Consider the following 15,762-nt stretch of genomic DNA (forward strand, 5'->3'; position numbering starts at 1 on the left):
CTTCCATTTTTCATTACCTCCTGTTACCATATAAAGCTATTAAGTACTCCAACAGAGAAAGGTTTTGTGGGTCTGATTCTACTGTTCATTATTTTAGATGACTGCCATTCATGGACTATCCTTGCATTTTCATGTATTTTGTGATTCTAGATCATAAGCTCTCTTCTGGGAAACCTGTGACACCTAAATTGACAGTGTGACCCTCCAGAAAATACTGGCGTTCACTCCCGCCAAGCACTTCAAAGCACTATCACCACAAGAATACTTTTAAATAAAGTCTCACCTTGCAGAGTTTCAGACCACACACGCAACACAGTTCAAGCCTAAAACCCTTACGAATCCAAGCTGTGAACCAAACTCAATATTCACCCAACTATACATGCCCTGGATTTATCAACCTAGTATAGCATTAAACCGGCTTCTTACAGGAGATTCATCTTTAAGAACTTCTGTCACATTTCATAGTTGTTCCCACTAATGGTATTAAATACCGCAAAAGATAATATTTCACAAGTAAAACTGCATTTATATAAATACCTCATTGCTTATTAAAGGTAAATTGAAAGTTACAGCATTTTTAATATTCTTACCTGTTCCAGAGCTTGGATTTTCTCTTGCTCTGATTTCCTCACAGCTTCCTTGTCAGCTTTGAGTGATGATAAGGACACAGTTTTAACAGACATAAAATCAACCGTCATCCACTCATCTCTCTGTTTAAAAAAAAAAAAAGTTATTTCAATCTAAATTGATTAGAAGTGAACAATAAACGCTTGGTAATAACAGCAAGGACTCTGGAGGCATGCAAACCCGGCTCAAATCCTACATTTGCCTATCCTGAAGCAAGTTTTTTAGTCTCTCAATGCCTTCCTCTCTCTCCTATAAAATGGAATAAAATTCCTACCTTTTAGGGCTGTTCTAAGGAGTAAACCAGAAAAAAGACTTGAGGTGCACAGTCCGGTGCCTGACACAGAATAGGCATTCGAACACCAGTTCCTTCCACCTTTCTGCACTGTGGCTAACAGCGTATAAACCGCATTCTCACGGCAGCACATGAACAAAAGCCCCAAGTTTGTGACCTCTTCATCTCTAAATATTGCTAACAGAAATTATGACATGATGTGGTGAAGAAAAATAAAAACTGACCAAACTCTATTCACTGTAGGAAGCTCAGATACAGGTAACAGTACAGAGCTTCAGTACAGGAGAGGAAAGTGGTGCTTTTCTAGCAACAACTAGAGGGAGGAAACCCTCTGTGGGACCAGAATAGAGGTCAGTACTCCCTTTCTCACAGAAGAGGAACGGAACTCTGAAGACTAAGCAAACAGCATCACTACCAGAATTATTCATACAAGTATATACTGTTTTCAAAGTCTAATCTTTCTCCTGAAGCAATTATAACCATCTGTCATTTTAAAATTCATCTATTCTTAGCTGTTCACACTTCTTTCTTTAAAATTAGATGACTTACCTGAATAACTGGGTTGTCTTCTCTTTCTGAATTTTCACCTTTCACCTTCCAGGCCTTTTCTCTGCCAGGTGTCTGGGATGGGACAGCCTCAACCCACTCGTCTTCAGAGCTCTAAGAATATTTAGCATGTAAGTGAAATTCTCAAACTTGCATACTTACATATAAAAATTCTGTGCTGTTAAATGGTAAACTCAGTTTCCTAGAAAAAACACTTAGAGTACACTTCCCCTTTAAACAGCTACATTGAAAATTTGAACAAAGAACATGTAAACCCACTCTTTTGGGATAAGCCCATGAAACACCACAACTGTTGTCATGCGGAGGGAAAGCGAAAACGAAAGATTAGAACTGACAGCAGAGAACTCACTTCAACACAGAGCTTCGGTTCCTACCAACGTTAAGCAATACTGACATCTTTGTTTAACTAGAACAAGGGAAACAACACTCAAGTAAATGACTTTGCCTCTAAGTTTCTAATTTTTAAATTTCCCTGGGTCTAAAAATGCAGAGATCTCAATTAACAGCCAGGCTGGTAAAGCACTTTGTTACTGTGTTTAAATACCAGATTATTAAATCAGCTACAAAGTATTTAGCCAACATCCCCTATGTGCTCAGCATTATGCCAAGTTCTGGGTTCTGTTTTCCACAAATACATCAATCAACTCCTTCTATGTTAAGGACTGTAATAAGCACTTTCGCATATGTTCTCAAGCTGACTCCTTAAAACTACCCTACATAAAATACTATTTGGTTTTAGAGATAAGAAAAGCTTCCCAAAATTAGGTAACTTGCCCAAGTTACATGGTATCCAAGTTGGAGAACTAGAATAGAAATCTAGATCTGTCTGGCTCTATCATCTGGCTCTAGCATCTATCATCTGTACTCTTTTGAGCCGTACAACGTAAGGTATAGGAAAGATCCTGGAAATCACCTCATACACAACACTTGCTAACGCACAGCAGAGAAAGTTGGAGGCCAAGGCAAGAAAAAGAGGATTTCCTGAATGAGAACAATTTTCCTTCATTCCATAAAGTTCTTGATAATTACTGAACTGACGAACAACAATATGTCTGGTAAAAGGTACAATCCATGTGAAGTAAACATATTTGTGCTTTGGCATCTCAAGTGCCAACTGTTTCCAGTGCAGAGCAGACTTCATTCATTCATTCATTTAGGCCTAGATATGGATTTACCAAAACATTAGAAATAGCTATTTACATATATAGTTATAATTTTTAAGATAGTAACTATAAATACGTTTCTGGCCTACTCATATTTACATTGTCAAACCAATTTAGAAAGGACTGCACGTGTCAAGATGAACACAGGGTGACATATGGAAGTGCTCAATCACTGTATTGTACCCCTCAAATTAACATAACACTATGTGCTAACTAACTGGACTTTAAATAAAAACTTAAAAAACAATCAATTTAGAAACTTGGTTCCTACCACTTGGTGTTATCCACTAAAAAGGGACTGTATAATCTGAAAAAGTTAGCACATTCTTTGGGGGAGTGCCAATTTTCTAATATCATGCTAAAAAATGTTTATATTAGTGTTCCACAGGATTCTGTTGAAGGCCTTCTTCCCTTTTTTTTTTTTTAAGATTTTATTTTTAAGGGGTGCCTGCGTGGCACAGCGGTTGGGCGTCTGCCTTCGGCTCAGGGCGTGATCCCGGCGTTATGGGATTGAGCCCCACATCAGGCTCTTCAGCTATGAGCCTGCTTCTTCCTCTCCCACTCCCCCATGCCCTGCTTGTGTTCCCTCTCTCGCTGGCTGTCTCTCTCTCTGTCGAATAAATAAATAAAATCTTAAAAAAAAAAAAGATTTTATTTTTAAGTAATCTCTACCCAATGTGGGGCTTGAACATAAAACCAGGAGATCAAGAGTCACATGCTCTCCCAAATGAGCCAGCCATGCGCCCCTCGAAGGCCTTCTTCTGAAATTACAAGTTTTCTCTATCCTACAAGATGTTAACCCATCATTGGAAAGTCACTGATCGGGGCCATCATCAGCTGCTTCACCACCAAAGCTGCAAACCATCTCCACCCCTGCATAAACCCAACCGTCATAACCTTTACAACTTCAGTTGAGCTAGACTCTCAATCACAGCTAGTATTCCTCTTACTGGTCCCTGGTCGGCTCTCTCTTCCACTCCCTTGGCTTACTCCCCTCCCCTTTGAAGCATCTGTAAGTTTTACACTTACTTGTGTGACTATCTGGTTACTGTCTCACAGTAAGTTCTACGAAGACAACAACCACATCTGCTCTTGCCTAGTTTGTATCCTTGCTTAATACTTTAGCAGAGGTGGTGCTCATCATCTTCTTAAACATCATTCCCCACACAGTCAGCAAATGGATCTCTCCTCCTCCTTGATCAATAAAAATGAAGCCACTTTAGCTTCCTACCCAACCTCCAACAAAACTATTTATGCCTGTGCCTATCCTTACCTCCTGTTAACTCTTCCTCTTCAAGGCAGGTCCTTCTCCACAGATCTTGGCCCCAACCACTCCTGTTCCTCTAGGACCCTACACCATCAATTGTCTCCTTCTCTTGTAGCTTCAGCCAAAGCTCTCTACTGGTCTAGAGATATGCTTAAGTATTCCCCATTGTGTGTGTGTGTACGTGCGTGCGTGTGTGTGTACGTGCGTGAGTGTGTGTGTGTGAATATGCAGGAAGAAGGGGAATCTTGATTGCCCTTGTATCTCCCTCTAGCAGCCATTTATCTTCCAACTTCTACTCTTAGCCAGATTCTTTTTTTTTTTTTAAAGATTTTATTTATTTATTCGACAGAGATAGAGACAGCCAGTGAGAGAGGGAACACAAGCAGGGGGAGTGGGAGAGGAAGAAGCAGGCTCATAGCAGAGGAGCCTGATGTGGGGCTCGATCCCATAACACCAGGATCATGCCCTGAGCTGAAGGCAGACGCTTAACCGCTGTGCCACCCAGGCGCCCCTCTTAGCCAGATTCTTAAAACAGCAGTCTATACCTTCTGCCTGCACATCCTCTCACTCTCACCCAATCCTCAAACTCTACCGTATGGCTAATGTCTCCACTAACCTACTAAAACTTCTTCAAAGGTCACCAATGGTTTCCACTTTGCCCAATGCAGCAGAATGTTTCCATCTTTATCTCCCTAGACCTCTGCTGAATACAACTCTGGATAACTCATTTTCTCAACCTCCAAGACCTTTCCCAGTTCTCCTCCCATTCTTAGTTCTTCTCTATTTCCCTCATGCACTTTTCCTCCTTTGCTCAGCCCTTAAATATCAATGTTGTTTGGGGTTTCATTCTTTGCCCACTACATTTTTTTAATCTCTAAACATTCCCCTTTGGCCATTAAATCCACTCTCATGCCTCCAATGACCACCAATTGTGCTGATATCTTTCAAATTTGTTTACCCAAAGTTTCAGTGATTTAACCAGCCACACTGAACTCAAAAAGAACAAAAAATTAACTCATCATTTCTTCCATAAAACCTGTTCCTCCTCCTCTATTACTGAATTCAATTACATGGTACCACCAACCACCCACTTATCCAAGTCAACAATCTCAGGATCAACTTAACCCTCCCATTTAAACCTACATTTTCATTTCCAAAGTATTTCTCAAATACACCATAAAGTGAACACCACATGCCTACCATGGGAGCCCACTTCCATCCCTGGCCATAGCTGATTCGTTCAAAGGTAGGTATCTGACCCAATTTATATCAATCTGAGTTACTCTCCAGGAATTTGAAATCAAGACTAAATGGGGCTGCTCTAAAACTAAAGAGAAAAGGAAATGCACTGGCAGAAGCTATTTTTGTCATGAGGAATAGAATTCAGCAAAAAACTGATCTGTTACCAAGGGGAAAAAAAATTGAACTCAGAGAGAAACAAACATGGATGGCAAGATGATTCATAAAAGCATTCACACTCTAATTCCAGCCATTCCTGAAACCCAGCTGCATTCTCACACCTACATGTCCTAGGAGACTTTTGTACTCCCATAATAAATTGCTCTTTGTTCTGAAAAAGCTAATTTAAGTTTGATCTCTGTTACCTGCAACCCAGAGCCCCAACTAATACATGCCCCTTCCCTTAAAGTATCCTAGATCACATCTTATCTCTCACCTAGACAACTGGAATAACCAAATTAGTTTCCTGGACTCCTGTTTTTCCTGCTCCCCTTCCTTTTTCCAACCCCCACCCTAAATACACCTGGGAGTAATATAAAGAGAACACATCTGACCTCTTCTATGGCTCCCTGTCACAAAGCTCTTCTTTTTTGCCAAAAGAACCCTATTTTATTTGGAGACATAATGTGCCTCCTTTGCTGTAAAGTGAAGACTTATGATCAAGTGTCCAATGACATGGAAATAAAGGTACTATGTGCGACTTTCTGGAAGTCAAATTATGAAAGAGATCCTCTTCCTTGTTGTCTAGACTAAGACGTAAGACTGTAATGATGAGGGAGTACCAGAACAGCAGAAGCCTTAGTCCCAGAAAACCACTAGTCCCGGACTGCCTGACTTCCTTCACAGGAAAGAAAACTCAACTAACTTGTTTAACCAATGGCTACATTGTTCTGCCTTGGCATTATGAGATTACATACTGAAATTATGTATCTATTTATTTAACTAGAAAATAAGTTCCCCAAACATCTGAAAAAAAAAAAAAACCCCTCTATTTTTATATTCCCTGTGTCTATACCAGTGTCTGACAAAGAGCTGACATTCAGTAAAGGTTCACTAAAATTAACTAAATCCTCTTTTTCTACTCTTCCAATAGCCCTAGTTAGAAACTTCAATCAGCAGCCAGCATTCAAGCATTAAATACCAGCCACTGAATGAAAGAAGCATCAGTGATACACTTAGTATTCTTATTATTCATTCACAAAACAGTGATACCTAGACCATTCTGAAGAACTTGCCTGCCTTCATTCCTTTTCTTCTCATTCTGTTTATTTTCATCACCACACAATCACCTCACTACTTTCACACAATTGCTGTTCCCTTCTCCCCAGTATGCAATGACCTCAGTTCTTTTGCTGATTTTAGTTTCAATCCTCCACCTTACCTTGAAGAACTCATACACCATCAAGCTTAATGTGCCTCCTGACCTAACAACAGCTCCCAGAACACTTCTCCAGTGTGACCTTTGTAATAACCACACCCCTAATCGTATCAGAAAAAAATCTATAAGATAGAACCAAGACAGCAGAGTGCAACCAGTAAAAATTAAAGGAAATTGAGGACTTCTGCTTCTGGCCATGACAAAATAAACGGCATCAGACTAGAAATATGTAGAAATAGAAGTAATAATAGAAAATATTTGAGCGGTGCCTGGGTGGCTCAGTCGTTAAGCATCTGCCTTTAGCTCAGGTCATGATCCCAAGGTCCCAGGATCGAGCCCCACGTCAGGCTCCCTGCTCCACAGGGAGCCTGCTTCTCCCTCTCCCATTCCCCCTGCCTTGTGTTCCCTCTCTCGCTGTCTCTCTACCAAATAAATAAATAAAATCTTTTAAAAAAAAGAAAAAGAAAAGAAAATATTTGAAACTGTTCTCAGAACACTGAATCTCAGTAATACAGGGCTGTGATCCCTGAAAAGGGAAACAAATTGGGTGAATGCTACAGCTTTTTGCCTTGAAGCAACTCCCAGACCAAGGTACAAGGAAGGGAAACTCAAGCTAAATATGACAATCTCACTGAGCTAAGGAAACAGTATTTGTGTTAGATGATCTTGCCCAACTGTGGGCTACTGTAGTGCTCTGTGCACATTTAAGGTAGGCTAGACTTAGCCATAATAATCAGTATTAGGTGTATTAAATGTATTTTTGACTTATGATATTTTTTTTTTAGGTTTTAAAAAATTTATTTTTTAAAAGTTAACATGTGCATAAAAGGAAAGTGAAAAACACAAGAAGCAAAGAACAAAAGTCATCCATAATCACAAGCAGTTTACAGTTGGACTTCTAGGTCCCATGTGTGTATCTACACAAGTAAGCATTTTAATGTAATTAAGATCGTAGTTATGTATCATGCTTTTTTACACACCATGAATATTTACCATTTCAAAGTCCCCAAATTTGAGTATTTTGATAACCAAGAATACACTACACCAAATCCATCTGAAAGAAAAAAAATGTAATCTTGCCTTTCTTGGCGACAGAAATTTCATAAAAGACAAAAATGGCAACAGGCCTCTAGATAAAGATATTGGCAGAGTTACAATTAAAATACTGCATTCCCTTAATGTTCAATTAAAACTGAGACAAAGTAAGAGTATACAATGTATAATGCTTCTAAAAGAATTCATTATCCAATCTATACTATTCAGATATTAGCAAGGAGGTATGTTTCCACTGAATCACTGAATGTATTCCTATAATACAGCCAAAGAGATGCACACACATTAACAATTATCATTACAATGTAAATATGAACACTTCTGCATACATCTCTCCCTCTATACTTCCTTCTGCCCCTCTGCTGCCAACCTAGTAAGTCCTGACATTTCTCAGAGACAGCTTAACAATTCCACGTCCAAGATGCTTCTTTCCTATCAATGATAACAAAAAGAAACTTATAAATTGGTTAATTCACTAGCTGTACATTTTATTATCATACATTGTCACCTCAGGATATCCAAAAAGCTTAGATGTTACAAAATAATGAACCATGTCCACAACAAACACAGGTACTTCATAAAAACACACATGAAGACCGACGGTTATAACCTGAAACGGTCTTCTAGATGTGGAGATACTAGCAAAAAGCCCTTCCCTTCACCCCTCCTCTGCTCCCTCCACCATTTTAATGACTAAATGCAGGACTACGTCTAGCTCTAAGAAGTGGATTAACAGACACTTCCAGAACAGTCCTTCCTAAAAACTAACAGAAGGGCATTCATAAAGGGATTATTTTACTAACCTCTACTTTTAATACACTTTGGGCATTAGGACTTGTTTATACTTTGATATTTTTTAACTTACAGTGGGTTTACCCAATCATAAGTGAAGGAAGATTTGTGATTATATTAAACATAAATGATCTAAACCACTCCTACCCAACAGAATTTTTCTATACCTACATTGCTCAGTACAGGGGCCACTAACCTAGCCAGATGTGATTACTGAGCCCTTGAAAAATTTGGCTAGTGAAAATGAAGAGATGAATTTTCAACCTAATATAACTTTAATGAACTTTAATTAAATTTTTAAAAGTCACATATGGCTACCATATTACATAGTACAGAAAATCCTCTAATTAAAAAGAAATTGATGAACTAGATTTAAAAAAAAGCAAGACCCAAATATACACTGTCTACAAGAAACACAGTCAATAAACCAAAATAGAAAAATTAAAAATAAAGGGATAAAAAATGATATACCATGAAAAAAACGAATAATAAAACTGAAGAGAGTTCATTAATATGAAACAAAGTGACCTTAAACAAAAATGTTACTAGAGATAAAGACAAACATTTCACAATAATATAATGGTCAATTCATCTAGAAGATATAATAGTACCAAATGTGTATACACCTAATAAAGCTTCAAAATACATTAGGCAAAAACTGACAAAACTGAAGGAGAAATAGAAAAAAACTATACAGCTAGAGATTTTAATACTGCTCTTGTAGTAATTAACAGAAAACAGAAAATCAATAAGAATACAAAAGATTTAACACTATTAATCAACTTCCCCAAACTGACACTACACCTACCGGATGAATACACATTTGTTTCAAATACACATGGAATTTTCACCAAGACCGATCACAGGCTAGGCCATAAAATTATTCTTGGTAATTTTTTTTTTTTTGAAGTCCAAGATTCAGAGGGGTTCTACTGTTAGCCTACACATATGAGAGGTTTTTCCTCCTCCTTTTTTATTTGAATATAGTTGACACACAATGTTACATCAGTTCCAGGTGTACAACTTAGTGACTTGACAAGTTTATACATCATGTTGTGCTCACCACAATGTAGTTACCATCTGTCCCATTACATTGCTATTATAATCACTGACTATAGTCCTTATGCTCTGTTTTTTATTCCTGTGACCTATTCATTCCATAACTGGAGGCCTGTACCTCCCTCTTCCATTCACGCATTTTACCCAACCCCCCGGAGCCCTCCCCTCTGGCAAACTTCAGTTTGTTCTCCATATTTATAGTTCTGGTTCTCCTTTTTTATTCATTTTTTTTAATTCCATTCATGAGTGGAATCATATGGTATTTGTCTTTCTTACTCTGGCTTATTTAGGCCCTCTAGGCCCACCCAAGTTGTCTCAAATGGCACAATCTCATCCTTTTTTAAGGCTGTGTAATATTCCATAGGGTGTGTGTGTGTGTGTGTGTGTGTGTGTGTGTGTGTGAGTCTGTGTGTGTGTCTGTGTGTACACACCACATTTTCCTTATCCATTCATCTACTGATGAACACTTGGGCTGTTTCCATGTTTTGGCTATTGTTAATAATGCTGGGATAAACACAGGGATGCATGTATCTTTTCATGTTAGCGTCTTCATTTTCCCTGGGTAAATACCCAATAGTGGAATTACTGGATTATCACTATGTAATGCCCTTGTCTCTTGCTATACTCTCTGTTTTGATGTCTTCCTTGTCTGAGATAAATATTGCTACCCCAGCTCTCTTTTCCACTTCCATTTGCAAGGTAAGTGTTCTTCCATCCCTTCACTTTCAGTCTGTTTGCATCTTGAGGTCTGAGGTGAGCCTCTTGTAGGCAGCATATAGATGGCTCCTGGTTTTTTACCCACTCCACCACTTTATGTCTTTTAATTGCAGCATTTAGGCCATTTACATTTAAAGTAAGGAATCTTGTGCATGGCATCCTCTATGCAGACTGTGTGTGTGCTTGGTGATTTTTGTGCGCTGGCTGGACCTGTGGCTATATACGTCAGCTACTCTTTTACACCAAGGTGTCTCCATCCCTCTTGCTGTTCCCTTGCTGTTCTATCTTTGGTTGTTCAGTAGCTGTTCAGTCAGCCCTCAGCTCTTCTTCAAGAGGAGTTGTTCTATCAATAGGTATTATTTGGTGTGGGAGATGAGTTCAGAGTCTTCTGACATTGCCTTCTTGAACTGAAACTCTCGGTAATTTTTTTGGTAAAGATTATTTATTTATTTATCAATCAGAGAGAAAGAGCACAAACAGGTGGAGCAGCAGGCAGAGGGGGAAGCAGGCTCCCCGCTGAGCAAGGAGCCCGACGAGGGACTCAATCTCACGACTCCAGGATCAAGACCTGAGCTGAAGGCCGACACTTAACTGGGCCACCCAGGCAACCCTCGATAATTTTTTTAAACCAAAATTATATAAAGTAAGTTTTATAACAATAATAGAATTAAATTCACACCCCAAAACAAATTAAGAAAACAAATTAAGAAAAATGTCTTCCTGCATTGCCTCTTGAACTAAAATGCTCAGTAATTTTTTTAAACCAATGTTATATAGAGTATGTTTTATGACAGTAACAGAATTAAATTCACAGCCAAAAACAAATTAAGAAAAACTGGTAAAATCCAAAAATATCTGGACATTTTAAAACATATATAACCCACAGGTTAAAAAAAAACAAAATCAATTAGAAAATATTTTGAGGTGACTAACATAATAAAAAAAATTAAAAAAAATATTTTGAAAACCATGACAATGAAAATCTAACACATCAAAATTAGTTAGCAACACAACAGTGCTAAAGGAAAGATTTACAGGTTAAATGCTCATTAGAAATAAGGAAGATTTAGAATCAATATCTACCTTAGGATGCTAGAAAGAAAAGAGCAAATTAAACACAAAATAAGTATTAGGAAAGAAACAATAAAAAGACAGTGGAAATCAATGAAATAGAAAGTATACAAACAGAAAATCAATGAATCCAAAAGGCAGTTCTTTGAAAAAATTAATAAAATTGATAAATCTCAAACTATACTGACCTAGAAAACAAAGAGAAAATAGAAATTGCAAAAATCAGGAATAAAAGAGGGGACACAACCAGATTCTACAGATAGAGTCTCCAGACATTAAAAAGACAATAAGGAAATATCATAAACAACTTTATGACCAAAAAATTCACCAATTTAGATGAAATAAGAAAATCCCTTGCAAACTTATCAAGACTAACTCAGGAATAAACAGAAAATATTTAATATAAATATTAAAGAGATTAAATTTGGGATTAAAAACCACCATAAATAAAACTCCAGGCCCAAAGAGATTCACTGGTAAATTTTAGCAGACATTTAAGGAAAAAAATCTCACCAATTTTGCATAAACTCTTCTAGAAAACAGAAGAGGAAATAATTTTAACTCCTACATAAGGCCAACATTACCCTTATACCAAAACCCAATATTTTTCACGAAATTGTTGACAAATACAACCGTGGCAGGGGGGGGAATATATATATATATATATATCCATAAAAAATAAAAATACATATATACACACACACACACACGATACCACACACACCAGATTCACTAAATACCACATAAATAAACAACAATGTCCAAATGAGGTTCACCCAAAACAGCAAGGTGGTATAATACTCAAAAACTAACCAATGTAAAAAAAACAACAACAACAACAACAAAAAACAACCCATGTAATTCTCTGTATTAACTGATTAAAGGAGAAAAATCATATGCTCATATTAATAAGCACAGAAAAAGCACTTAACAAAATTCAATGTTCATTCAAGCCACCAACTCTCCAAAAAACAGTAACTGAAGACAATTTCCTCACTCTGAAAAGCGCATACATGAAAAGCTCACCAGTAACATCAAGCTTAAAAGTGAAAGATAAATGCTTTCCACCTATGGTAAGAAATGAAGCAAGGATATCCACTCTTACCACTTGATTTAATACGATATTGAAATCCTAATTAGTGAAATAAAAGAACAAAATATTAACAAATGAAATAAAAGAAACAGAGATGGGGGGGGAAGTGTCTTCACTTACACATGCCTTAAAAAAATCTTAAGAAATCAACAAAAAAGGAGCATCTGGGTGGCTCAGTCTGTTAAGTGCCTAACTCCTGATTTTGCCTCAGGTCACGATAATCTCAGGGTTGTGGGATCAAGCCCTGTGTTGGGCTCCACACTGGATGTGGACCCTCCTTAAGATTCTCTCTCCTTCTCCCTCTGCCCCTCCCCCATCCCATCCCCTCTTTCTCCCTTAAAAAAAAATCACCAAAAAAAAAAGCTACGAACGCTAGTACTTAAATTTAGAAAGGTGACAAGATACAAGGTAAATACAGGTTTCTCCAGTATCCAAAGTAGAGCATTCCTATGAAACCCTGTGTAAGCCAAAATGGCATAAAATAAAGAAGCAATTATCATTTCATAAAAGTGAAAATCATCTTCAGATTTCTTTTGGTTAGCAAAAACAGGTACTAACATTGAACTTTCACAAAAGCAAAGTGGCATAAAACAAACTTTCAGAGAGCAGGAAAAACCTGTATACAAAAACCAAATATAAATGTATATACTAGTTGCAAATAAATGGAAACTGCCACTTATTTTTTAAAGATTCCACTTACAGTCATAACTCAAGAAAATAAAATAGAAAAACTATAACAAAAGATACAGAAGACCTCTACACGGAAAATTCCAACACACGGTGACAGAGATTAATGAAGACTTAAACAGCTGGAGGGAGATATAGCACAGACATGACGGTGGGAAGACTGGCTCTTTTATCACATTAATTCTCCCAAAGTTGATCTATTGATGCAAAACAATGAACTTAGGGGCGCCTGGGTGGCTCAGCGGTTAAGCGTCTGCCTTCGGCTCAGGGTGTGATCCCGGCGTTATGGGATCGAGCCCCACATCAGGCTCCTCCGCTATGAGCCTGCTTCTTCCTCTCCCACTCCCCCTGCCTGTGTTCCCTCTCTCGCTGGCTGTCTCTATCTCTATCGAATAAATAAATAAAATCTTTAAAAAAAAAAAAAATGAACTTAGAGTAACCAAAATTTACAAAAAGAAAAAAAAATCACAGAATTTACACTACCTGATTGTAAGACTTAACCTTAAGCTAAGTAATTAAGAAAGTGTGTTTATTGGACAACAAGAGATGTGTAGCTCAATGGGACAGAATATAGAGTCTAGATATTAACTCAAAAGTAACTGTTCAATTGATTCTCAACAAAGGAGCCCAAGTAATTCCTTTGTCTAAAGGACAGCCTTTTCACCAAATAATACTGGAACAACTAGAAATCCATATGGAAAAAAATAAACTTTGAGAATTACTACATACCATAAACAAAAATTAACTCAAGGGGTGCCTGGGTGGCACAGCGGTTAAGCGTCTGCCTTCAGCTCAGGGCGTGATCCCGGTGTTATGGGATCGAGCCCCACGTCAGGCTCCTCCGCTATGAGCCTGCTTCTTCCTCTCCCACTCCCCCTGCTTGTGTTCCCTCTCTCGCTGGCTGTCTCTATCTCTGTCAAATAAAATCTTTAAAAAAAAAAAAATTAACTCAAAATGGCTCACTGATAAGCAAAAAATCCAGAGTTACAAAGCTTCTCTACATCATTGGTCTTGAAGGAAATATCACATGAGACTACTACACACACAGTAGGATGGCTGGAAAGTACAAAGACTGACAATACCAAGTCGCACCAAGGATACGGAATAACTGGAACTCTCATACCCAACTGGCAGGATTATAAAACGGTCCGACCACTTTGGAAAGAGTGGCATTTTTCCCAACAGAAATAAAGATGTGTCCACAAAAAGACTTGTTGACAAACATTCATAGTAGTGTTACTCATGATGGCCCCAAACTAAAACAACCCAAATGACTTTCAAAATGTAAACGGATGAGCGGGACGCCTGGGTGGTTAAGCGTCTGCCTTTGGCTCAGGTCATGATCCCAGGGTCCTGGGACTGAGTCATACATCGGGCTCTCTGCTCAGCAGGCAGCCTGCTTCTCCCTCTCCCTGCTACTCCCACTGCTTGTTCTCTCTCCCCCTCACCTCTCTGACAAATAAATAAATAAAATCTTTCAAAATAAAATAAACAGATGAGCCAACTGTCATACAGCCTCACAATGAAATAGAGCAATAAAAAAGAAGGAACTGATACATGCAACATGAACGAGTTGCAAAAGCAGAATGCTGAGGCAAAGAAGCCAGCCACAAAAAAGAGATTACATTAATCTATCCGTACGAAATTCCAGAACAAGGAAGACTCATCTATGGTATGCAATGGCAGATCCATGGTTGCCCAATGCAGGGTGGGAGAAAAGGGAGGCCTGGACGGGACTGACCCCAAAGAGCCATGAAGAACCTTCTGGGGAAAAGAAATGTTCTGTATCTTAACTGACAGGTTTAAACACGTATAGTCATTAAAGAGTACACTTCAAATGAGAGCCTTTTATTATATGCAAATTATAGCTCCGTAAAGTTGATTTTAGAAGTTATAAAAAAAGAGAGAGAGACCATGCCAAAGTCAAGATCTACTTTCCAACCTCACGTGGATCATTCGACACTATTCAGCCGGTCATTTGCTTCTTTTATATTACCTAAAAACACCGTTTCAAATCTACACTCTCTCTTCGTCCTTCATCCTCTTACTCCCAAATTATCTTCTCAGATGATCTGAACTGCTGCTTCACAAGGAAACAGAAGACAGAAAAACACCACTAAAAATCTACTCCCCTTCTCCACACACCTCCCCATCTCTCTGTATTTGTTCACATCTTAACAATGCCCTCATAGCTCAGATGAGAAAGTGCTCGTACTCCCAATCAAAGCTTACCCCTCTCCCCTGAGTCCTTGCTAATCCAACTTAAGTCTCCTTAATATTATTTACCCCTCTTTCCCTAAAGACATTTTCTCAAAAAGACTTCACTATAACTCACACTCCTCTAACTATCCATCTGTCTTTCCTTCCCCTCACTGTCCGCACAAGCTTCTCTTTCATTCTTCCTTCTACTCCAATGCAATACGAACACCAAGCATTCATTCAAATGACTCTCTTTAAGGTACAGTTATACAACTTATTAGATATGTAAAAATGTACATATTGTATGTTGCAACAAAAAGACTTATATACACAGGTGACCCTTGAACAAAGAGGGGGTTGAGGGTGCTGACTCAACACACAGTCAAAAATCCACATACAACTTTGGACTCCCCAAAAAACTTTACTAATAGCCTACGGTTAACCGGAAGATTAACTGATAAATTAAACAAGATTAACATGTATGTTGTATGTTATATGTATTATACACTGTATTCTTACAATAAAGTAAGCTAGAGAAAAGAAAATGTTAAGAAAATT

General features: G+C 38.1%; 1 protein-coding gene across 3 annotated transcripts in view; it reads right to left on the reverse strand.

Moving 5' to 3' along the window:
- CWF19L2 (CWF19 like cell cycle control factor 2) overlaps positions 1 to 15,762 on the reverse strand; it is a 128,032-nt gene that overhangs the window by 107,826 nt on the left and 4,444 nt on the right. For all 3 annotated transcript variants that reach the window (XM_011236959.3, XM_019809682.2, XM_002928982.4), the window contains exons 4-5: positions 1,469 to 1,579; positions 591 to 710 (exon numbers count right to left, since the gene is read on the reverse strand). In XM_011236959.3, coding sequence (XP_011235261.2) covers positions 591 to 710; positions 1,469 to 1,579 — 231 coding nt within the window. The remainder of the gene's footprint in view (positions 1 to 590; positions 711 to 1,468; positions 1,580 to 15,762) is intronic.

Source organism: Ailuropoda melanoleuca, chromosome 8, assembly GCF_002007445.2.
Source record: "Ailuropoda melanoleuca isolate Jingjing chromosome 8, ASM200744v2, whole genome shotgun sequence".
NCBI classification, from domain to species: Eukaryota; Metazoa; Chordata; class Mammalia; order Carnivora; family Ursidae; genus Ailuropoda; species Ailuropoda melanoleuca.